The sequence below is a fragment of the Aptenodytes forsteri genome, unplaced genomic scaffold, assembly GCF_000699145.1.
Source record: "Aptenodytes forsteri isolate BGI_AS27 unplaced genomic scaffold, ASM69914v1 Scaffold5, whole genome shotgun sequence".
NCBI lineage: Eukaryota > Metazoa > Chordata > Aves > Sphenisciformes > Spheniscidae > Aptenodytes > Aptenodytes forsteri.
Window position 1 is genome coordinate 5,253,437 of NW_008795672.1, and position 25,931 is coordinate 5,279,367.

General features: G+C 40.7%; 1 protein-coding gene across 4 annotated transcripts in view; it reads left to right on the top strand.

The window, feature by feature from the left end:
* The first annotated feature begins 5,475 nt into the window (after positions 1-5,475).
* Positions 5,476-25,931, top strand: part of MACROD2 (MACRO domain containing 2) — a 922,980-nt gene continuing 902,524 nt past the window's right edge. For 3 of the 4 annotated variants that reach the window (XM_019472914.1, XM_019472915.1, XM_019472916.1), the window contains exons 1-2: positions 5,476-5,592; positions 25,207-25,314. In XM_019472914.1, coding sequence (XP_019328459.1) covers positions 5,490-5,592; positions 25,207-25,314 — 211 coding nt within the window. In that variant the 5' untranslated portion in view covers positions 5,476-5,489. The remainder of the gene's footprint in view (positions 5,593-25,206; positions 25,315-25,931) is intronic. The other variant, XM_019472917.1, reaches the window with a different exon arrangement.

Below are 25,931 nucleotides of genomic sequence, written 5' to 3' on the forward strand. Positions count from 1 at the left end.
TCCAAAACACAGCACTGTACCAGCTACTAGGAAGGAAATTAACTCTATCCCTACAGAAACCAGGACAATGAATTTGACATTTTTAAAGTGAGGGCTTCAGTGGGAAGGTGGGACTGCATGCGTGGGTGGTCCAATAGCTGTTTACAAACCAGCTTTAGTGGCCTGAACATTGCAAGGTGTTTCTGAATACCTTGAATAGGAAAGTTTTTGCCACCCCAACCTACTCCTATGTGAGCCGCTGGGACTATTGAAAGATATATTTTTATGTCAGCTGATGCTGTTTTATCCTCTTTGGCTTGCACAGAAAAAAATATCTCTACTGCAAACTTGAAAATGCTTTAAAACCCCAGCTTTGAAGGAAGGCTTGAGGACGCAGTGACGATCTCCTGATTTCTGTTTAGCCTTGCTGGAGACCTTATCTGCTTCAGCCTGCAAAAGCAGCCCCGGCTTTTTTGGCCATCAGTAGCTGCTCCGTGACTCCATCTGGGTTTGTTTGGTTTTTTTCCTCCCTCTCTCAGGGGAAAGCTCACACGGTGCCTCAGTGCCGAAGCGGCAGGTGAACACGGGGCGGATGCTGCACCTCCATGGAGCCCGAACTCAGCTAGTCCAGGAAATCGCTTTGCTGCCGGCTGCCCTGTGCCACCACAGCTTCACCAAAAGGACGACGCAATGTTGGCAAAGGTCATAACTGGGGGAAACGTGCTCCGGGTAATGTTTTTATATATAGCAGAGAGGAAAGGAACAGAGAAGTAAGAAAGCAAATCAGGTATTTTTTTAGATCGCAGTGTGTTTTTCAGACTCGGTTCCTCAATTGCCTTTGCACTGTGAGGTCCTCCTGCCATGTGGTGTTGGTTTCCATCAGCAGTGTGTGTGTGTAAGATGAGTAATGCTGATGCTTTGCAAGAACAACCTCCGAGCCACACAACGGCAGCTTCATCTCAGAAAAACAAAGCGAGAAAAAGGGAAAATAAGTCCAGCGCAGCCCGGTTTTACGCACTGCTAAGATCTGTGGGTCTTCCAGCACGTGGGCTCGTGCACCACCGTGGCTCTGGCCGTCGCAGTGGGAGGGATCCATCCAGGCCAGGTTAGCTGGAGTAATTTAGAAGGGAAAGCATGCTTTAAAAGTAAATAGAGTGAGTCATGTTGCCTGTTGGCATAAACGCAAAGCACGTAGGAGCAGGAAGCGTCTTTGTTTTTGTACACGGAAGGGTGCTTTCAGGTCAGGTTATCGCTGAGGTGCATTTCTGGCCAAGCGAAATAACGTCTTGCTCCGGCAGCGAGACCGTCCTACCTGGCAAGGGGGAAGCAATTTCATGCAGTTCAGTATCAGGTACCTGCGTCTTTGGGTTTTTTTGTATTTAACACTGTATTTAACAACAATGAATCTTAAACCAGAATCCTGCCACCTACTGCCCACGAAAATGCCAGCTGCATCGTGTGCACAGCGGTCTAATTCTGGCCTTAAAAACCTTGTCAAAGCTCTCTGGGACTGATCAGTCCTGCACAGGCTGGGAAAAACATTTGTGAGCCGCCTGAATTGCCCTACCGGGACTCTGAGCCAAGGTACCGATGTCTGCAGCAACGCTAGCTCTCTTTGAGAACAAAATTAAGTTTCCTTTTGTGCGTGTGTGGTTAAGTACTGCTGAGCAAATAAACATTGTGTGGTTATTGGTCATAACAGAAATACTTCTTTTTTTTTTTTTTTAAGGATCCCCACCCTGCGTAGTCTCAGTTTATAGAACCCCACTGTCAAACTCCAGAGCATGAAAACCGTGGGACCAGCATTTTATGCAGACCTTGCCATTTTGATACTTTATATTGAGCATGTGGAGAGCAATCTAAAAAATAAGAGAAATTCCCACAGGGGAAGTATAATACTTACATTGGCTAGGAGGAAATGCTTCTTGCCTGGTGTTTTTACACCAGGAGAGGAAGAAAAACAAAAACACACCAGTGGGTCATATTTTAAGTTTTCTTTCTTGTCTTCCATCACCCCTATGCCTGTGTGTATGTTTCAAGCCAAGAAGGCAGAAGACTAGTTCGAAGGATAGGATTCATCTTTTTTTGTCTGTGGAAGAAATCAAGTGCACGTTTCTAAGGAAAATTGTTAAAACACAAATAAATTGATCTTTCTGTAGGTTAGCTGCTCTTGTCAAACTCTTCTCAAAGGAAGTGAGTTTTGTTGCATACTTTTTTCTTTCAAAACTGTCTTACAAAGCATGTTTCTGTAGTTAAGGTGAGGCAACAAATTTCTACCAGCCATCTAAATTTCTGTTTTTAACAGAGAAGATACAGTTAAATCTTCTCAGGCATTGCTTATGTGAGATTAACTATAACTGACTTTCCCTACTCAGGTCCTTAATGCTGTATGTCGTTACCTTCAAAAAATGCTGTTTTGGTGCTGGGGGCAGATGGGGAAAGGTTTCTGGTAGGCTCTGGTGAATGTTCCTGTTACTCCCACTTGTCTCTTCCAGCTCTGCTGCTGTCTGTGTGAATCCATAGCCTGGCACGTGAACTCGAACCCTCAGTAAGGAGGGCTGAGTGGAGGGGCTGGAGGGTAAGCTGGAAACCTGAGATGCAGGCACGCTTTTGTTGTCTTAGTCAGCTGTGAGGATGGTGGTCTCTATCAGTACGGTGATGTTACTGAATGCAAACCAGAGCTCACGACTGCCGGTGAGACTTTTCTATCCAGGGAAGCGTGTTTGTGAGTGCTAGCTGGCCAGAACTCAGCGTCTCTTTGCCTAGTGAGAACGAACAGCATTTGCCAGTCTTCTGCTCCAGTAACTGCTTTCCAGCACCGTGCTGATGATGCTGGCCCTGGGTATTTTGAGTGAGGAGGGCAGAAAAAACTTCCGCATTTATTGTTGCCATTGCTCTTCAGCTTGTAGCCCTGTGTGACTGTTCTTACCAAGTACCTTCTTTACTAGAGAGGAAAACTATAGAAGCCCAACTTCTTTCCTTCCTACCCAGGTTGTACTTTTGAAATCAAATCTTTTGTTAGGTCTGCATTTGCCTTTCCCAGGTACTCCCGCCCCCCTGTAAAGCTGGCTGTGTTCACCGGTTCTACTCTTCCCATGAAGGTCTGAGTGCAATCGTTCTCAGCCTTTTATATTCTGAAGAACTTTCTTTTTAAAAAGAAAGAAAAAAGCACTGATTGCTAAATATTGAGTTCAAGCCCACTGACAATACGCTTGCTTTTCTTAATTACTTTCTTGGTAATTAAGGGTTGGTCCACGTTCTCCCAGGGTGGATCTTGCTTCAGGACAGCTGAAACAGAGTAGGAGCGGGACTGGAGTTCATTTCAGAGTCTTAGACCCAGGACTGGTCTGCCCGCAAACTTTCAAAGGCACTTCATAAAGCTACATGCAGAAAACTCTACTTGCAGCTCAGGCTGTTGGAAGCATCTTTCAGGAGGTTTGTGTATAACTAAGACTCAGTTTAAATTCTCACTGCTGACTCGCAAGACTAAAGTTTTATAAAACCTTCCTGTAGAGAGGAACTTGTGTTTTGAAGGCACAGAACTGGCCCTGTAACCGCTTCAGCAAAAGGCAGTCAAACGTCCTCTGCTTGTCAGTCCCTCAAACCTGGCATGCGGAGACACACGGACACTCTCAGGTTTGCCTTTCTGTAGTACTTGTAACGTGCATGTTAAATACTTGGTGTTTTGTATGCTTGAAGATCAAGTAGTGGAGTTAAGTGCATATCTGTTGTGCATAATGGCAATCGTAATCACATTAGCTTTACTTTTCCGTTTGTAAATAGCCAATTAAGATACCAAGACTGAATAATGGGAGAGAAGTGTTTTTCTCAACTGAAGAAATCAGTAATACTGTCAAAAAATATCAAAATAAACTTACTTTGATAAAGGAGTCTGTGCTCAAAACCTGCCCTTGGTTTTTGGACTGTGCTGACTGCAACCTGCATTTAAACAATAAAGCAAACTTTATTTTGCAAAAAAAAAACCCCAAAAACCCAAACCTCAGTGAAAGTGATTTTCTTTTTTTTTTTTTTAAGGTTTGATCTGAGAAGCAGTTTCCATGTTTAACTCGCTCACTGCTCCTTCAACTTGAGACAAAAATATTCTGTTCATGTTCATCTAGTCCTTTATGCCAAAGACAAATAACATGGATCTAGCCCTCCCCTACACCCCTAAAAACTCTTGAATCATCAAAGAGCATTTATTACTGATTAATATGCCAAGAAAAACTATTAGTATGCTAATAGTAATACAGTGCCACTGGTAAAAACAGACCCAGAAACTTGCTTAGCATATGGGCGTCCCGATATGCTCTACAGTCTCCTCCCCCCCCGCCCCTTTGGAAGGGGAGAAGCTCTGCATCTTGCATTTATAGCAAGGTCTGAAGAAGAGTGAAGTTGGCAGTAGCCGTCATAATTGTACAGTCTTTGAGACTTTACTTTTCACTAAATGTCTGAAAAAAGACATGGTGACTTTCTCAGGAGAAAACAACTGTCCATATGTGTTTTAGTGGGGTAACCAAGTGTGTCATATTACTGCTCAAATAAAAATCTCTAAAGCTTAACCCATGCTGCTCACTTTAAACCCAGGTTCTGTTTTGCAGCGCTTTAAATCCAGAAGATGCAGTTCATGCTGGTCCTGGTCTGCTTTTTAGAAACACGTTTAGCCGGTGGATGGCAGTGGGCTTTCCTAGCACTTGGGATTATGTTCAGCCAAAGTTTGTCAAACTTACATACTTGTATTACTTACTCTTGGGTAGCTAACAGATATCCTAGTATTTTCTACCGCTACTGATTTTTGGCCCAAAATGGGATTAAATGCCACTGGATGTGTCTAAAGCAAATGACAGCAGCTTTCTCATGCTGAAAATTACATTGTTTGCAGAACAAAAAACCAAACAAAAATGCCTTTCTTATCACCCCAGCCATCTAGAAAGTGACATAACATTTGCTTTAGCTCTAACTTCTTTTGTAATGTGGTAGCACTCTGTTAATTTTGTGCCATGCTCCTGCCTTTACTTGCTGGCATTAGTAAACTTGTTTCAGTAAAAATGTTTCAATTTTGATCTTCCTAACTTTTTTTTAAAGTTCTGGTTTACAAATGCAGAACCTAAAGAACAGACTTTAATACCTGAAAACTTTCTATAAAACAACAATTCCCTACTTCATAAACTTGCTGTTAGTTCTCTGATCCTTGAATTAAAGTGGCAGGAAGAAGAGGCGCAGCAGTGATGGGGGGGAGGAAGTCTGGACAGTTGAGAGAGCGGTGAAGAGGCATTTCTTTTTGCTGAACTGGGATATCCAGAAATAGGCTCATGCAGTCGTTTAGATGCGCTGTGTTTAGCTCCTATTACTTGTAACTCATTGAATCACCCGTGCTCGGTTCTCTCAAATGGGATTTAATTGCATCAAGGACACTGAATTGGTCACTACTTGGCCAACGTGCAAGAATATATGAAAGCTCGCAAAACTTTTTTAATTCCTCTTTCCCCTGAACAGAGCGTTTGCTGAAGATGACCTTGGAAGAAAGACGCAAAGAGTACTTAAGGGATTATGTTGCATTGAAAAATATTCCAACGTGGATGGAAGACTTAAAAAGTAAGAGTGAAAGTGATGGTAAGTAAAACGGGGGAATCTTTTAAAATATAGACCATTCTCTTTTCCTGATCTGAAGTTACTTTTAAGAGGGCCAAGACTTAGAACCCATGTTGTCACTAACAGTGGCAGCCTAACGTGGCGACAGGAGCTTCGGGGTGGGGGGGGGAACCCCAAGAAAATTTCTTAAAGCCTCACTGGTTTCCACTAATTCTGCAAGTGTCCCCAGACAGAGTCATAATAACACTGATACCCTTAAGTGTGTAAAATAGCTATTCTCTGCATGAGTCTTATTTTTCAGATACTCCAACGGTCGGCCATGCCTAATGAACTTTGTCTTTGAAACTTAGTGAGCATAATGGTATGGGGAATCTGAGCAAAACAGTGTTGTTCTTGTAGGTGGCTGAAAAGCAGAGGGGGATTGTGCAAGTTTTGTTGTTTTCTGAAAATCCAGAAATGGGAGAAGATTGGCTTTGAAGCCTCTCTTGAAAACAGCATTTCTTACTCATGGTCCTGCCTACTTTCTTGGGCTAAGGAACATAAGCCCGGCCTGGATTAAAGCCCCTTCTCTTAGCATGTGCAGTGTTATCATGGTTATGATCACCAGTAGAGTTGTCTAAGTACTTGCAGTGAAGGCTGACCAAAAATGAGAATCTGATTCGCTTACACAGAGAACTATTTTCTGTACGTAAATTCTGTAGCAGTGCCTCATTCTTGTCTAGTTCTTCCATCCACATGAGTGTGCGGAAGAGGGACTTTTTCTGAGCTGGTTTCCTCCTCCTTTTTCCTTTCTATGTCTTGATATCTTACTTGGCTGAAGCTTGTGTTTTTTGGAAGGAGATCTAACTATGAGACTTAAAGTGTTTCCTGCTTCTGCAGATAGAGGACTAGTTCTCTGACACTTGCTATTAAGAGCAAGTACTGGCCTGTGTGGACAGATGTGTAGAGTAATCTTGTGGCTGCAGGTGTACATGGTCTTCATGATAATACTCCAGGTGAGATGAGGCCTGAAACTAATCAGCTGTCTCTAATAAAATGGGAAAGCTGTAACACTTTTTTAGTACAATCTGGACGAGCTGACAAATTAGCAGATGCCATTGTCATAAACAACTAATGCTATCATCTACTCCTAAAAGCATTTTCAATGACTTTTGAAGTGAAAATATCTCGGAGGTTGCTGAGCTCTTCAACACTGGTGAGTAGTTGTATTACAACAGTACCTATAGACCTCTTTCTCCCATTACAGTAGGTCTTTTATATCTTACAACATCAAGAAGCCTGTCCATCTAGAAAACAAAGGCTGCATAAAAATAAAAAAGATTACCTGACTTCTCCAAAGTTCATTTTGGAGGCCTGCGGTACATGGGGATATGCAGTATATCATGTGGTTTAACTGGGAGACTCTCTATCTGTTCTAGCCTAAACTACGTTTTTATTCTAACTGCTCTCAGATTCTGTGTAATGTGCTAAAATTCACAGATCTTGTATTACTTGGGCTGCTGAATGTGACAAGGTGTGGATTTACGTTGTGATTGCTGTTACACTTCACATAAGCAAAATGTCAGTGTCTAATATGTGGGTATTGAATCATGGCAGTGGTGAATTTATTTTCTTGTAGCTGCTTTTGTATTCTTCTCTGTTAGTACCCAGTACACTGCAAAAAATGCTGGAAGGCAAAAGTTGTGCTGAAACACTTATTCTCTGCTGCTTGAAGCTTTTGTTATACTGTACGTTCAGGAGAAAATATCTGTAGTCACTTGTTTTCTTTGAGTATTTGTTGTAAATAAGCCATGTGGAATAGTGAACTTCTAGAAGGTTAGGCTGCTGAAATGCTTCCATGTTTCAACTGATCAGTGCAATTAAATATGGATATTAATGTGACAGTTACTGCATCTGTTTCAAACTTTATTTCCCTTAAATGTTGACCCCACTCTGAGGGTATCGAGAATGTGCAAGAACTGTCTTTCTGAGCTGAAATACCAAAAAACTAGATTTTAAGTCGTCTTGCTGATGAGAACTTCTGTTCCGTATACTGGGACATATGGAGGGCAACTGGTACAATTTAAACGAGACTCTGGAGAGAGCAATTGAAGCCCCAGGTATGATGAAATCAGTAATGACTTGACAATGCCCTGCCCAAGTTCTGGTATTTTCTTCAAGTGAAAGGCTACTTCTTGCAGTAACAAACTGAAGAGGTCTGAAGGGACGGGGGAGGGGGGAAGAATAATTATCTGTACGCTTGACAAGCCAAGACAGCAACTGATGGGGAATGTGGAAAAAGTTCTTTACCATTTACTTCCAACGCTGTATACAGTGGAAAAAAATGACTGATTAGTAAAGCGTGGAGTGGCTGTTCAGGAAGAGTGATGAGGAGAAATCAAGAAAGGAACCAAGAACAAATACAGTGAAGCAGGTGCAATCAGCCAGCCGCTGGAGTAAGAAGCTGTAGAAGGGTAGAGCATCTGGGCCGGCAATAGTCCCTGTAGATACTCAACTGGAAATTAAGGGTGTTCAGTATTGCACAAATCTTTGTACTGACTCTTAGGAAAAACTGCTTGAACAATACAAAAGCTTTATGGTACTCATTTTTAAATGCAGATGACTCACTGGAGAGTGTTAGGAGATTCCAGTTAGGCACACTTTTGTTATATGGAAGTTTAACAGGAGATTATTGAAAAGTTTCTGTGCAGAACTGCTGAAACTGAAATGACCTAAAAGGTTCCTGTTGGGAAGGAACCAACCTGATCGCCATGATAATTCTGCATGCTCTTTGTTGACAAGTTTGGAGAACATACCTTAGTTTGTGGAGGAAAGTGTTTCTTCCCCACTTGTCCTCCTCCACCCTTTGGTATGAAGCTGTGTTCAGAACTAAACTCTGAAGAAAACCAGTGAAGCTTGGAATAAGTTGGTGTTAAGGTAAATTTTGGCAAGGCTGGAAGCATTTTTAACAGGGATGTGTAACAATGTAAAGGCTTCTGAGGAGTGAAGTTAGGGAATTCTGAATGGCAGCTGACAAGGGCCTTGTATTTTTTTTATAGCAGCAAAGGTGTTTGAAAACACTTGCAAGTTGAAAGCAGCTGTGTATAGTTTTTGTCTTTGTTTTGCTCTTCTGTGACTAAAACAAACCTACGGTTTTTGCAGGTGTCCTTATATGGAAATGACTAGCCATAAGAAATTAAGTTGGCATGTGTTTTGGCATGGAACCTGGTCAATATTTCTGATACTTTTTGATTTTGTTTTTTGAGGCGGGCGTAATGTGGAATGCAGGGACTAAGCCTGGTGCCTGCCACTCTGAACTGCGGGAAGCAAGCTGTCATGGGCACGTGCATTTCCAGAAGGACTACGTTGTCAACGCCCCTGGGTTTTGGCATACAGCTTGCCAGGCTGCACAAGTAGACCTCAAGAGATCAAATATCATAACATTGTTCACTTTTCACTGCTGTTATTGACAAGTGGTCCTCTCTAATGTTGGAGGGGATGGTAGGAAGGGAAAAAAGTTCTTGTTCTTGAAGTAATTCTGTAAACGTAAAAGCTTTCTTTTTTAACTGCATTTATTAAGGAAATGAGGAACTGTCCACTTTGGAAATGAAGAATAATCTTGTCATACAGGGCTGGATAGTACATATATACTGTAATCCATCGTTCCTCCCACTTATCCTTCAGATATACCAAAGGAAGACACATCTCATCTGTTCTGTTATGTACTTTGAAGTAGCGTTCCCTCCTGACAACGTGCGAATAATGGACTTGTTTTCTGAAGCTCTGGAATTTGTATACCTTCACTTCAATGCTATTTATTATATACCACTTTATGCTAGGCACTCATCCTGTACAGCAATGGTAACTTATGTTTTGTGATGCTTGGTGAATAAAATGCCACCATGCAGATGAATAACTAGAGTGGTTTTTTAAGTTAAATATGTATATTAGCTTTTTCTTGGGTACACAGTTATTCCCAAAGATGTCTTTACTCTTTAGTGGGGAATGTGAGAAATGACTTCAGAAAACTTTCTTGAAAGCTTTTCGAAAAATCATGGTCTCGGGAATTCTGTTGTCACTGAGTTTCTACTGGTGACATGCAAAACCTGTTTTGTTGTATTAATGGGATAATTCAGAAAATGGAATAAATTATATAGTTTAACTCAAGGCAGCTGACAGTCCTGCTGACTCTCACAGCCTCTGGGATTCATTGGTATAGCAGCAGTGCCAAGAAAACAGCAAATTCAGGTGATGGTTTAAAAGATCTTTGCTAATGGTAAGAAGTACTTTTGAATGGATGAAGTTAAAATGGAGGGACACAGTAACTGAGTGTCTTCAGTCTTTTATTTTTGTTTAAGATTAAATGACATGAATGTCTGCAGTCCTTTTTCTTTTTAAGCAAGTCTTGGAAGTATGATTAGGTGTTTTGGCAGCCTCTGGATTTTCTTAATCTGCTATATTTTTAGAAAATGATATGGTTCAAACTGTATTCAAATTAATCTACTTTAACACTGAGGGTTTTATGTATAATAGTAAGGTTTGGATTTAATAAAAACATCTTTGTACTATGAATCTGTAGCTTTCTAAATAGTCACAGTGAGTTGACACAAGATTATAGAGACAAAGCATCTAGATGAGCCACTTAAAATCCTTCATGCTGAAAAGAAAATGTGTGGTAATACTGAGCTCCGTTGACTAGCATTTCTTGAGGTGGTTAACTAACCACAGGTAATATTGGGTTCTTCAGAGCATCTCCATGTGGTGCTGTTTGATGTGAATATCTGTCTTGTGGGAATGAGGAATCAAGGTGTGATGATCATCAAACAGCCTTTGGAAAGTAATGCCGCTACTAAGCTGCAGTGAAATTCAGCCAGATGTCTACAAGTGAGAAATAGCATCTCTCCAAACCACTCGTTACTTTCAGTGAGTTATACAGGAAAAGAAATTATGTTCTACTGGAACATTAAGATTGTCAAAAATTGCCCGACAATCAGCGAGTTCTGTCTGTAATAGCTATGTGAAACCAGTATGCTTCAAGACCATCCCCCCACCAAGAAAACAAGTCCATCAGCTGGTATTATCTTTTTTTCTTATAGTGACTTTAACAACTGTCTTTAGAACAGATTTCTAGCTGAGTGACAAGGATGAAAGTAAATTGAGACATCTTAGCTCAGTGTGACGCTTGCTATCTGTCAGTCAATGAAAATGGTGCTTTTGCTATTGAAACTTGTTGTTTGGTTAAGTTCACAGTACAGCAGTTTTTCAGCTGAGTTCACATAGAAAACCACAATAACTTGTGTGCTGCGGTTCAGGATCTCCTGCTATTAGCTGTGGCCTTGAATGTGAGTTCCAGCTTCGCTTAAACTCAGTGCTGTATTTAGTTTTGTCCTTACTTTTCATATATTGGCATGCTGCTCTGTTACTCACGTTAAACGTTTTATCACGAGGTCTCTTGAAGACTAGTGTGTTTAAGGTTAGAAAGCTGTGTCATTTAGATGCATGTGGAGTTCACTGCTTATTAATTGCTGTGTATAATAGCTGGGGGAGCTCCACTAAAAGGCTAACATCTGTGGCTTCTGTGAGTTGTGTGAAGATCGTGGTAATGAAGTATTTTGAATACTTAGGAAATGAAGTGGCTATAAGTCTGTCTGCTCATTTCTGTTGTCTGTCCATGTCATGCGTATATTAAGGAAGCGGCAAAGGAACAGGAGTGGTAACAACAGCAAACCATGTTTGCAGCTTATTAGTCTGTTCTAAAGGTGTCCAGGAGTCTTGCATGCCCATGGCATAATGCGGAGTGACTTTAAGGCTGAGGTGGTTTACGTTATCAAAGGCTGCCAGAGCAATAGTGAGTAACCAGAGCCCTGCGTGCTCTGCTTCTCCCAGACTCTTGGCTGCCCTTTAGGGATCTGTTGTGAACAGATGCAGAGCTGCAGAGTGGTACAAATCTGACCATGTGATCTGCTGACCCCACACACCTTTCTGTCTTCCTAAACATACACCTCGGTTATTCTTTTCCAAAGATAGCCTTGCACAGCACAGAGATGGGAAAAGCTCTTCAGGTGCAAGCTTACTTGAGCGTAAACTGAGAAATAACGTGGGGTGAGGGGGTTGGTTTGTTTTTAGAGGCAAGTAGTACTATCTAGTTAGTGATGTCCCTGATATAAGTGGATAAAGCAGTGTGTTTAGTACGGTGGGGGAAAAAGCTACAGTAAACAAAAAGATCCAGTATGTATTCAATTGACCTTGTAACTGCCTGGTGAGCTGCACATGTATAACCTTTATAGGATGGATTAGCTGTCAAAGAAATGACGCTCGCGTTAGTTTTCTTTAAAATGTTTTTGGGAAAAACTGAAAAAATCTTGCTTCCAGCAGGTGTGAGATGATTATTAAAAAGCAAAAAATCGGTTCTGTTTATATAGGTTAAGAACACATAATCCAGTGTGGCTAATCCTCTCTATAAGAAAGTAAATCACTTGTCTTTGATGTAATTAAGATGGTGACTTCTTTTTAAGCTGCTGTTCCATGATTATTTTTTTTAACAAGTTAACTTCCACACAGCATTAAGCTTATACAGGTTGATAGAGTTACTGTTTTGTGGCCCTTCTGCATGCAGCTGAGAACACCCTCTTATCTCCAGTGGCAGCCAGCTCCTCGAGGGGCGAGAGTTAACTGTAGGAAAGGATGCTGCTCTCGACAATAAATTAGTATTCTTATTGAAGCTCTGCAAGCTCTTAATGTGTCTTAGAGAGTAATAGTAGGTAGAGATGCAAAGGGAAGTTAAACACGTCTTTGCCAGAAAGAATATTTCTTATGTTTAAGTGCTGGTGACACGAGGGTTGACCAGATTAATAATTCCCAAGCTTTTGTCCCATGCAATATGAGAAACAATCCTTTTTTTTGCAGCTACTAAACATCACTGTGTGCTGAAGTTTTGTACAGACGTCCCTAAGGAAGTACTAACCGGAGTTTGAAAGTCCAGATGAGATAGTGTGCTGTCAGCTGGTAGGCTCGTTCAGATTGTGAAGAAGGATGGCTTTAGCAGCAGTGATGCTGTGTCTAACTCAGTATGTGCTGTTCCTCAGAAATTGCTGAGGAAGTGTAGGGTTTCTCAAGTTCCTGTGTGGACTTTTTCAGTGGATGACTTGTCTCATATTCAAGACTGCTAAGGGAAAGAAGAAGAATAGTAACTCTTTGAGTGAGATAGTTTAACATATGCGGGGGAAAAGTAATAAGTTATACATCTTGGTTTCCAGTAATTTGTGTTTATGTATATGTCTTTTCTCCTTTTATTATTTTTTCCCTTCCCCTTTTTTGTGTATAAAGGATGAGCTCCTTTTGAGCATGGGGGACTGCAAGATCAAATCCCCAAATTAATTTCTTGCTCTACAAAGACAGTTTCAGTAAGTCTTCTAGTCTTGCTCAGTATGGTAGCTTGGCTAAAGCCATAATCTGTAATTTATGATGGATTGTGGCATATCTTTTGCAGACTGATGTGAGCCAATGTGTCAGCCTGACTAGAAGCCATGTGTCTATGATTAGGTTGAGGCCAAGATCAAGCTGTTAAATTGTACCCTTATCATGGCTTACTAGTATAGACCTGTTGCCCTGTCAGCTACCTACATGACTTTTGGATGTCTTCAAGTGTAGGTGGAACAAGCTGATGTCCTGCAGAAGACTAGGAGCCTCTTCTGGTAAGACAGTAAGAGACTGGTATGGCTTGTCTTAATTCACTGTAGCTTAGATGTGACAGACATTTATGGAGGTGCTGAACTATTGCTTCAACTAGGATTTGCTGCTTGGGGCTAATAATAATTAGTGATCACACAGGGTAGGCCTGTCAACTGTTGCTCTCTGGATGTGGGAGGCTTGCATCAAGTCTGAAAATTAACCACCGCATAAGGATACTGGTTTAACTCCCTTGATAAGGTAGGGGGATCACTGACACAGTTTAAGCTCACTGAGCTGTCTGTTTGGATCATATTAACCAACTTTAATGCATAGCTGCACTTGCTTCATGCACAATTAAACACTTGATTACACATGTGTTAAAAACCCAATCGTTGGAAACCAGATAAGCTTGGTTTCCCTTTTTCGGTTCACTAGAGCTGAACTGCTCACCATGTAGAAATGTCTCTAACAAACCAACTAATGTCCGAATAAGTTGTTGTAGTACTTCCTACGTGAAGTGATATGTGGCTTTCTCTGTGAGAGGCCATCTAGCTGATGTGCCATTGGAAAATCCAGTTGACACAGAATTCCTCAGCCCTGTAGGGAGTGCTTCATACAGACGTGTTTGTTACGATGTACAGAAAATGCTTTTCTGTGCTGGAGAGAAGGCTTAACAATCTAGTTTAAATATAAACTTCTATTTTGCACAGCTTTAAAACCCATTGAGATTACAATTTTATGTGTGGCTCCATTTCGCTAAGAAATATTTCTTACTGAAATGGGGGGGAGGGGGAAGCATAACGTTTGTGCACAGGAAAGGTACTAAGACTTGCAGCTGTTGCATGTTGACTTGGCATGTTTGCAGAAGTGTGTGGAACAAGGGCCTTTTCCAAAGTTTCCAGCTGTCTCTTTTTGTGGACAGGGTGCTATAGAATGCATGTCTTACAAAATTAAACCTCTCAGCCTTGTGCTGGTATAGCCAATACATTTATTTCTGAAAGTCAAAGTAGTTCTCTACATGCACCTTTGCACTAGTAGCATCTCTAGGAGTTCGTGATCAAATACTGAGTTAAACTATAGAGCAGTCTTTTCTATCAAGAGGATCCTGTCCAAAAGACTCAGTCCATCTATAATGTGGATATGAAGAAAGTGTAGAACTGGTTGCACATCTGTCTTGCTTTAAAACACTTATCTGCCTTATCCTGCCCTTTGTTTTTTCACAGAAGCTTTTTTATGCAAATATGGGCCTTTTTGATTCTCTTTGGTACTGATGGTTAGTCTGTAAAGGTGTTGTAAGTTACTTGTTTTTCATTTGCTGCACAAATACAATTTGTAGTTGAAGTTCAGCCTGCATTGGATTTATTCCTGTGTGCTTAATGTCATCTTTTCTGTATGAATAAGGTACTCTTTTTTAAAAAAGACACTGCTCTCACACAAACATACTGTGTGTTGCAGTGCTGTCCTTTTGTGGGAATACTTAATGATTCTACATCAACTGAAAGCAAACCCCAGACTTTATGAAACTGTCACTGAGGGTATGAATCAGTTATTTAGAGAAAAAGTAGAGTTCCATTTTTTTTTTCCCTTTCTGTATTGCTACCAGAGTTCTTACACAAGAAGGTTTGTAAGTGTATTGCAGATAACTAAATGGAGACAGAACAGGCGGTGCACACCAACGTATGCCTATATTGACTTAATGGCTTTGAGGTTTGGTGTGTCTTTTTTCCAGGTAGACATGCAGAAGAAGATAGAGCTAAATCTTTCTCCTAACTGCTAGTGAGTTTGTAACTGCTTGTGAGTTTGTATTACTTTATATTTTTCAAGGCCTTAAAGTAAGCAAGTATGACTTGCAACACTAATGGGTCTTGGTAGAGTCCTCTTCAAATACTGAAGATTTTCTTCTGTACCTTGCCGTTTGGATTGAAGCCCTACTGTTTCCTAGGGTGGCAAATTACATGTGGTATCTCGGGAAGTAGGGAAGGGGAAATTCTGCAAGGTAAGCACTACCCACCAAGCCTAATGTCTTAATGCGGAAAACATTATCTTCTGTACTTGCATAAAAACTTACCTACCTGTCCCCTGGTACTAGAAAACTAAAGTTCCTGCTCCCATCTGGTAAGCAGTTGTCACTATGTCTCATGCAGAGAGGTTCTTGAATGGCAATGCTGTGAAATTTTCGCTGACAGTTTTGCAGAAGTTTCATAGTTTGCTGGTAGTAACTTTTTATTTCCAAGCTCCACGGTAAGTACTACAAAAGGCTGTAATGCTAAACTAGAGAAGCTGTTGCTTAGCAATGGTGTAGGGAATTAAAAAAGCAGAGAATGTAGAGTACAAGTTGTCTGACTGCTCAGTAAGCTAATGAATGAAAGCTAATGAATTTGTGGTTTCCCACTATAAACTTACAGCATGAAGCAGAATTAAAGTATGTGCTGTGCACACCTATTAAAAATGGGTTTTCACTTCTTGGTAAATAAAATAGATGCTGCTGAAGACCTAACACCTGGTTGCTCATGAAAAGGCATTCTTTTTCCAGCTAGTTTCTAAAGCTGAGTGAAGGAATACTGTGTTGCTGGTAGTGTAAGTCTTGGATGAAGGCTCGTAGTTACCCCAGGAAGTACTGGATTGATTTGAATAGGTGGAACTAGGAATAGATGTATGAAAGCTGTGATATTACCAAGACACAACTCTTGCAGTGAAGGCAATCTGCTTTGTCTTTGAAGGAATCTAGTGAAGTAGCATCACCTGTAGTCTTTTAGCTTTACAGAAAAGTAGCAACATATTTCTGCAAGGCAAGAGTGTAATATTTTTTTTCCTCTCAACTTTTGAACTTTGATTGTTAATTAAAAGTTCTCTGTAGTAGAGGAGGTTATAAAGTAGGAATTGAGTCAGAGTTGATGCAGTGTAGTTCTTGTCTCCATGTGACCTTGGTTGACCATTTAATGTACTTCAGTACAACGCACACTGCTGTTCTGGAAGAAGGATCTGTGTATCGAAATTCTTGCTATCCCTCAGATTGAGGTACTGATAATCAGGCTTGGGCAAGAACTTAGTAAATACGCTATCCAACAGCATTTTTATTCCAGTATATAGTCACAAAGTCTTGAATCCCTCTGAATGCTCACATTAAAAGAAAACCCCACCAAACGAGACAGTGATTGAATGAGTTTCTTTAAATACATAAAGCACAGCTCCTTCTGGGTCACAGCTAAACCAGCAGCCATTCCTATGGACCCTAAATCATGAAATCTCAAGCCAGCAGAAGCAAGCTTAGCAACCACAGCAGCTGGATGCTGACTCCAAGTAAACACACAAATACCGTAGGGCCTCACCCTACTTATGTTGTGTCTTTGCTGTCACTGTGCATGCCACTGAAGTGAGGAAACTTTGATTTATGAATTGACAATTGCATGTCCCTGCAGACTGGGTTGCATCACAAATAAGAATTGAGAATGTATTCCTTCTCTTGTTCTCCTTGTTTGTTATTATGGCTTTCTCAAACTTTGGTCTTTGGTACTTCTGCACTCCATACCAAGTCTTCCCTCATTTTACAAAAACTTCAGAAAAAGGGCAAGCTTCTCCATTCTCTCCTTCCTCTGCTCCCAGTCTTAAAGGGGTTTTTGCCTCTCAGTTTTGTTTTTGGGGGACATAGAGAGCTGTGTGGGATAGACTGAGGAAAAAGCTGGAACATAACACTGTAAGGACTATGCAAGATCCTTGTAACACAAGAATAACCGCATTTTGCATGAGCATTGTGTGGGTTGTTAGGACTGACTGGCTATTTTTATCAATTCTCATGGTACACCACTCTTTCTCTCTTAATGTGTAACACAGTCTTCAACAGCTCCCATTCAATCATGTGGCTGAAAAGTAGAGGCTAGTATTTACAACCCTGTTTGTGGGCTGCTGATAGCCATCTCACTACATTTAACTGTAGTTAACCAAGTGAGTTAGTTCTGGGCTTTTTGCAGTAGCTTTAGAGGGGTGTGTTATAGCACTGTTGAACTCAATTACCATGTGGTTCATTGGATGTGGGCTCCTCGGTTAACCAGTGGACATCAAGTCATGCTTACATCCTCAGATGGGGATATTTCATACCTCCTGAAAAACCTTGCGTGGGAGATACCATGACTTCCTGATCTGGAAGATGGAGCAGAGTACAACCTCTGCAAATTTGTGAGTGGTACAAAACTGGGAAGTGTAGTTGATGTACCAGATGAGCCACAAAAATGATTAAGGGACTGTAGCATCTCTGCAAGGAGAGGTCGAGAGAGAGCTGGGGTTTAGCCTGAAGAAAAGATGCCCCAGATAGGATCTGATCAATATTTATAAACTTATGATGAGAGGGTGTGAAGGAGATGGCTCCAGACTCTTCTCGACAATACACAGTGACAGGACAAGAGACAACAGGCACAAGTTGAAAGAGGAAATTCTTTTGAGCATAAGAAAACACATCCTTACTGTGAGAGTGGCTGAACACTGGAACAGGTTGCTCAGAGAGGTTGTGGAGTCTCTGTCTTTGGAGATACTCAAAATCCAACTGGGACAGGGTCCTGGACAACTTGCTCTGGGTGACCCTGCTTTGAGCAGGGAGGTTGGACTTGACGATCTCTAGAGGTCCCACCCAACCTCATCCTTTCAGTGATTCGTGGTGTCTGTATGCCTCATAAGCTTCGTACTTGGCTACAGTCCTCGGCTAATCCAATTATGCCACTTTGTAATTAGCTGAGACAGAGCATATTGGCAGTGTGTGCAGCCAGGGAGAAGGTGTTGGTGTTCATCATCGAGTGCCTTTGACTTGCATGATGTGCAGCATTTTTGGCTAGGTAGAAAGTGATTTATCTGTAACAGATGTTTCTTCCTTGTGCTCAGGTTCTGATCTCATTTAAGTCCAAGAAGTGATAGAGCAAATCTGTACTACAGATCTGAAGTACTAGAGTGCATCTGTGAATGCTTTCCCCCTGGTGATGGAACATATGGAAATAATGCTTCTCTTGATTTAGATAAGCAATTGCTTTTCCTGTAGAATCATCCACGGTTAGTAGGAGTAGAAGGAGGCACGTAATGTAACAGATCTTACAATCTGTCTTTTCTAATGCTCCGTAAGCCAATGCAGAAACAAATGGAATGGAAAGCTGTGTTAAATGTGAGGTTAGTAATTGCTAATAGTTTGTCATTTTTAATCTGTACAAGACACTTGTAAAAACAAAGCATTAAAAAAAAAAACCCAACACAAGGGCACTGAAGAGAAGAGTGCACAGAGTATGTAGCAGAATGGTTGCTGTACCTTTCCCTGTAGTCAGATGCACTCTTAAAGCTCGCTCAACTCCTTTGCTTTTTCCGCAGCCCAAGAAAAGTGGAGCTGTGTCCCAGTCCAGCCTTTCCTGAGGATTCTCCTACGAGTGGAAGGGCTGGCTCTTGTCTGGGGTCGATGCTGGGACTCTTGTCCCTTGCTCAGGTTCTTTTACCAGTGCTGTTTCCAGATCATGTTATAGACTCCTGTTGGAGAAGCCTTCCTTGTGGGAATACATGTTTCTACTAGTAGCTGTTGTAGCTACTAGTAGCTAAGGAAAAGGTAGCGGGCAGACTTATTTATTTTTAACTTGGAATTAATTTACTTCCTTCAGCTGTGAATTCTAAAGCTGACTATAAATGATGAAACTCTCATTTTCAGCTTTGTTTCTGGCAATTCAGTCTGTTACTCTTGTTTTTTTGAACTAGAGGAAAAAAACATTGTCGTCTGACTTGTTAAACAAAATTTCACTCTAATACTGCAAGCCTGTGAGCCTAGCTGCTGTAAATCCTTCTCACTTGTTCTTTGATTTCTTCTCTTAGCTGCTTTTGCTTGTGGAGTGCCAAGAGCTGTTTTCTTTGCCATAGGTATCGCTTCATACTATGGGGTTCTAATAACTATTTTTGCTACTTTGTGTGTGCTCTGCTCTTTCATTATCAAATAGTTTTAAAATAAAAATATGTTTTTAACAGAAGCTCTTCCAGCTGTATTTTTTTTCTCCTCCCTTTGGTTGCAAGCTCTTTGGTATTGCTGTAGGGATTTCTGTAATTGGATGTCTGAGACCTGTTTCAAAAATTAAGTTATTTTAAAGTGTACTAGACTTTAAAATCCTGGATATTTTAGCAGTGACTGAGTTTCGGAGTTGATTTTACAATGATGTTAGGTTTGTTCCATCCTTTTCCATTGCATCAGCCAGGCATATTCATGGCCTTTATGGGGGCTCCCTCTAGTGAGCTGTTCTGAAAGTCCTTTTTCCTCTTAGTTCTGAAGAACTTCATGCGTTTCTTTCCAAGCGCAGCTGTTGTTCACTAAATCTAATAAGTTTTTCTGCATATGTGTAAGATGTAAGGGTCCTTTTTCCTTTGATGCGAGCTAGAAGGAGTTGTAAGTAAAGCTGAGGGATAGGACTGCTTATTTGCTGTATTTGGCGTTAAGACCTCAGCGGATGAACTTCATACTTCAAGAAAGATGTGGCTAGAAAGAGCTCAGAGGTGTTGGGAGCATGGCTAAAGGCTCAAAGGGTGGGACCTAGGAGAAAAAGCTAAAGGAAGTTGGGTTGTGTAGACAGAGGGATAGAAGATGATGGGGTGGATTTGGAGGGAAAAATGGTGGTGGGACAAAAACTTTCAACTCTTCATGGTGAAGATTTTCAACTCTAATACATTCCTGAGGCTGGGGTGGCAGGGGAGAGGAGGATCTAGAGCATTTGTGGTGTCTCCACTGTTGTGTGTCTTTAAAAACAGCCTAAACGAAATAGATTTTGGGAAGGATGTGACAGGATCAACTCTATCCTTTGTGTGTGTGGGTACACAGATGATTTAGTGGCTGTTGACTTTGCTTTCTGATAGGAGCTACAGTAAGCTTGTTTGCAATACTAAAGTTTAAAAAAAAAAAAAAATAAAACACCTGTCTTTATTTTTGCTTTATTTCTGTATTTGATATTTTTCAGTATATTGCTACATTTCCCTAGCAGACGTTGTGTCTTGATTTATTTTTTTTTCCTGTCAAAATCACCCCAGAGAATGGATGGATAAGACCTGTGTTAGGGCTAGTTAGGCAGAGGAGGAGAATTTGAGAATGATTTAGGTCAGAAAACTGGCAGAGAGGCTGAATAGGCGCTTGGGAAAAAATTCAAAACTCGGTCTTATGAACTGCTTTCATGTTGGGTGTTTCCTTAGGGTTCTGTTAGGTCCTTGCCTGCTTGTGAATATGCAGATTTTTGGTGTGTGTGGGGTTGCTTTACACCTCAGTGTCTCACTTTGCAAATTTAGTTTCATTTCTTCCGAATGAATAGACTTGAACTGACTGTTGCTATGCCTACAGTCATTTTACAATAGTTTCTATTGTGCTGTGAGTGGAATTTAGGAAGGTATTTCAAAAGTCTGCGAATATTCCGTTTACGCTCCTCCTTAATAGTTTTCTTTATGTGCGAATTAATTCTTTGAATTCATCTGAACCTGAAAGCTCTAAATAGTTGTGAAATCTACCTGTATGGGACATCATTGCTTTGTTGATGCTTTTAGCCCAAGGTCTCAAATTAATTAGGGCCTTTTTATTCCAGAGGCAGGGCTGGCATTAACTGGTCCTGGAAAGTCATCAGGGATGAAGACTCTGGGATTGTACTGTCTCAGAAATCAGATAGCCAGGCTTTACATAACATCCCTTATAAAATTCACATTAAACAAAACAAAGAGGTTTACTTGCTTTTGATGTGCACACTTAATTGTAATGAAATACCTGAAATGTTAATGTGCTTAAACTGCAGTTTGAGTCCATTGATAATCCTACTGTTCGCACAACATACATAACTGTTTGCGCAAATTTTGAGATTAAGGAAGAAAAATGAATGACAAAATTCACTGTACAAGAGTTGGGGGGGGAATTGAGATGGCCAAACTAATGCTGACTATCACTGCTTTGTGAGAGCTCATCATGGGTTTCTTTTTTTTTTTAAGGAGTATCTCCCAGTAAAAGCCTCTGTTTTTACTTTCAATGGAGATGGACATGGGGTAGAGGTGGGGGCACTGGAGGGAAGGAAGGCCCCAGAAATGGTCTCCCTGGGGGTATACAAGCATAAAACCCCCCAAAAAGCAGAAGCTATTGCTCATGCTTAAGACTGCCACAGTCCCATTTCAACAGCTATTTTAGCATTTTACTAACCATGGCTTGATTAAAACCAGTGATCTGAAGGCATCCAGGCTTCTTGCGCAGGTGCTCACTATGTGTTTGGTTTTGCTTGTGAGCCAGGAGAACTGTGGGGATGAGGGAGGTGGGAGCAGTTCTTCCAGCAGGGAGGGAGCTTTCCTTCCTAGGCAGTCTTCACTGCCCAGCTGGATGGTCTTTAAACATCTTCTAGTGCCTCGTAAATTTTATTGTAGCTATGCTGGGATTCCTGTGGAGGTACTTCAGAAAATTCAGTCTCTCTTACTCTGCTTGCTTCTTTGTCCTGAAAACTGCTCATTCATAGCCGCAGACCAAACAAAATATTTTCTTGTCTCAGAGTCTATGATGCCCCCATCTAAAACTGAGATGGACTTTGTCATAGCCTTGATGTAGTGTGGGTTTAGTTGGTGGGGTTTTTTGGGGGTGGTTGTCTTTTTTAAGGACTGGAGTATATCTGAATCTTCCTAGCTTTCCAGGTGTTATGCCTTTAAGGTGCATTCTGGACAACCAATGTGGAGACAGATGCGAAAGTTTGATTTGCTTGGCAAGCAGGCTTTCTTATCTCTAAAAAACTTAACACCTCTGAGTCTAGGGACTCAACTCCTGTTTTGTATCTTGTATTGAAGACTAGGTTACATAGCAACCACTTCAGAGGATTTATTTCTTGAGGATGTATGTAAAGCTGTTTCATTAATGAGAGCAAGAAATAGTCTCATTACGCTACAAGTGCAAGGTAAATCTGTTGCTGCTAGGATTTTTATTGATGTGCTAGTATGTACATGTGGTGTGCGTCCTTTGCAAAATACACAATGCCCTGGAATTCTGGTTTGTCCTTGCTGAGCTACGCTACTATGAATTACAGGATAATACCTACAGCATTTGAGTTTCTTGGGCATATTTGAGGACTTACCATACTTATTCACGTATCTGAGATTCATTATTACCTTGGGAAGAAACTTTGCAGTAAATGAGTGCAGGTTTCTTTTTAATCTGAGAAGCAGACAAAAATACGTGTGATGAAAGGAAGAGATGGGAGACAAAGGTGGGAAGTGAGTTATTTGTAATGGCCAGGAATGACTTCACTGTCCCTGCTAAGATGACTAAATTGATTAAGAAGAAAATATCCCAAATCAGATATCAGTTTTGACTTTGTTAGGAAGTTATGTCTGTCAGTCCCAGAGATCTATCAGATGGCAATAGAAAAAGTCATCTCTCCTACAACTATTTGTATGATATTGGGATTACTTTTGTAATTAGCAGCGTATTAGTAGACTTGTTGAGTGTCTTTGCGAACAAGACTTGGCTCTCCATGACTTCTGTCAGTGTTGAGTATCCTGTAACAACCAGAACGAAATAAGTAAGTGCAAGCTTAAATCCTCTGTTAAATCAGACTTTTATTGAAAGGAATGAGGGTAATCTATCAAAGATGTACAAGGCAGCATATGCTTTTACTGCTGAACTGTTAAGGACAGTGGTCATCAGGGCTCTTCCAAGAACTGTGGGGCAGGTAAGGGACTTGCTGAAGAGGACGTGGTAGGTCATATAGGAGTATGGTTTGTTTTCCCCCCCCCCCCCCTCACGAGGCAGTGAATTTACTAATGGTTTTCCGTGGGGAAGGAGTCTCAGGAGAACCACGCTCAAATACATTCAGTACTTGCAAAGAGTGAGAACTAGAGGCAAACTTGTGAAGGCTGTGGAGGATAGAAAATTGGGAGGCAGTGCTGGTGTGTGCAACATCGTGTTGTGTGGCACCCTACAGAAAGAGTTAGATGTCCTTGCTGGTGAAATGACTAAGGGACATCTCTGCTTTCCCTCTGACTCAGAAATTAGTGATAATGAGAATTAGCTTTTTTACTGTGTGGTATCTGTTGTCTTCATGGCTCTTCCTGGTGGATTTTTGTTATTTGTTTTTGTATCATGTTGGCACAAATACTGTAGTATCCAAACTGTACTTTCTATTCAAATCGAAATGGTTTTAGTTTGGAGAATTCAACGTGTTTGATTTGACGTTAACTAGCCTTGCAGTAACTTGGGCAGAAGGTGGAGGGGGAGGATGATGGTGTGCATTTTAAATTTGGCAGAGCTCCAGTAGGACGCTCACTGGGAGGGATAGGGAAAACAACTGTCCTACTTGCTGGCAGAATGCAGTTAACATGAAAGCAGGTAATAAATCAGACTCTGTAAATCGGTCACAGAGGCTGATTTTTATTTTAATGCAACTCAACAGCTAACTGCAATGGTTATATTCTGTGGAAAAATGGATGAACAGTATAACTTTTAGGTTAGAGTGATACAAGGTTCGTATTATGATAATAAAAACTCGATACCTTTCCACAGAAACATTCTTTGCTTTAGTTAAGATACTGAGGGTGATCTGGTGGCAATGGAATAGTCACTTTAGGAGCCAAATACAGAAATTAAACTCCTGAATACACACACTTGAATACAAGACTACCTTTATGCTACTGTACATCACAGCGGCAACATACCTTTTGCTGGAGGTGGCATGGATTTTGCACTGGGCATGTGATAGCCAATCTAAAAAGTAGAATGGAGACTACTTATTTTGGAGTGGTTGAGATAAACGATGATTTCTGATACCAGTCATTTGTGCTGAAGTTAGAAGAACAAGATCTAAAATAAATGCAACTTTCTTATTTCTACTTATGGTTGCTTGTAATGCTGACAAATTTGAGCAGGTATACTCAAATTGGTGGAAATTAATTAAAATGAAGGTTGCTGTAAAAACTAAAGGGCCAAACTGGTCTGGACTGCTTCTCCCTTCACACTAAATCTTCCCTTGAGGTTTTTTACTTACAAATAAACTTCACTTGTTCTGAAGACTGGGAACCGTTTCCTACTTAAATTGTCACTTTAACAGTTCAGTTCTATTTCTGGCCAATAGATGAACTCAAGCTTCTTGAGTCACTTGGCTTGTGTCGGAAAGAATTAATTTTAAAAAATAATAATAAAAATCAATTAAACAATCTTTCCTTCTCTTCTTAGTTCTTTGCTAATGATGTGGATGTCTAACAATGCAAGACTAGGTTAAGCTTTTGGCCAATATGTGTTTGTAGAAGTGTTTGAGGTAACTGAACTGTTATAGATTGAGTATGATGCAAATGAATTGAATTGGTGATGCAAAAGTTAGAAGTTTACCAGAATAAGGGACCTATTATAACATTGTTTTGTAACAAATCTTTTGAAAGCTAACCGATGTTATATCTTCACGCACACACACACACCCTTCTAGTTGAGCAATTTAAGGTGGCAAAGCTCTAAATTTTAAATTTGCTGGTGTTTTCGTTCAGGTTTTTCTTCTCTGTACTACCTGCTGCCAGGGCTAGTTCTGAATTTTGGGGCCGTTGACAAACGGTGTGCTTGTGTGTTGTTGTATGCATTGGGAATAATTCTGGGTTGGATAAATTATTGCTTCAGTAGGAAGATTATCTTAACTAATTCTTCATTTCTTGTAATTTGCACCCTTGTGGTTACCAAAGAAAATAATTTGATGTATCTAGCTCCAGAAAATGTGTATATTAATAAAGTTTTTTATTCAAATGGTATGTGGGCAAGGAATCAGTGCTTCATAGTAGCTTGTATTTGAAAACAAATAAACAGCAAGTAGTGTGATTTTTAGGGAAATGCTGATGTGTTTGTGGGTTACCGGTGCCCTCTCGAGGCGAAGCCGAAAGATGCTGCAGTCTGACAGCAATAGTGTAGCTGGAACTGCTGATATCTGCTCTGGACTTGTAAATAGTGATCTCAGACCCACGTTTGTAATCTGGTTTTACTGCTTTCTTGGTTTGTAGGTGAAAATGCTAAAGAAGATCTGCAAGGGAAGAAAACTCTGAGCGAGAAAGTTTCTCTCTATAAAGGTGACATTACACTGCTTGAGGTTGATGCCATCGTTAATGCTGGTAGGTGGTTAAATGTTTTACATTGTTATGTCTTGAAAATCCTTTATAGCGCCACGTTAAAGTTTGAACTTTGAAAAGTTGCATAAAGTTGGTATGTTTCGTGGAAATCTGTTGGAAACTACATATTTTTTCCCAGTTTCTCTATATTACATCTGTTCATCCTGCGTGCCTTTCCTGTGACAAGGATTATTGTGAAACTTTAATAGCATGGTCACCAAGGGGGGAAAAAAAAAAATCTTATATCCATCTTTTGACTTGACTTGAGTAGCTGAGACTTCACACTTGATATAGTAGAAGGCTGAATTTTGATACTAAGCTACTGCCGTACGTTCCAGTCTGTTTTTATAAATCGAGTCATTTGTGGGCTAGGTAATGTGAAAACCTTAACAATAAGGTGATAGGAAAACTGAATTTGTATTTTATGTGGCTTGAATATTTGCTTTCTTGCAGGGAGACTGTATCTTTCAAATTTTTCGTTGTGACCTACAGAGTTCTAAACAGAATCATGGAATAGTTTGGGTTGGAAGGGACCTCTAAAGGTCATCTAGTCCAACCCCCCTGCCGTGGGCAGGGACATCTTCAACTAGGTCAGGTTGCTCAGAGCCCCGTCCAGCCTG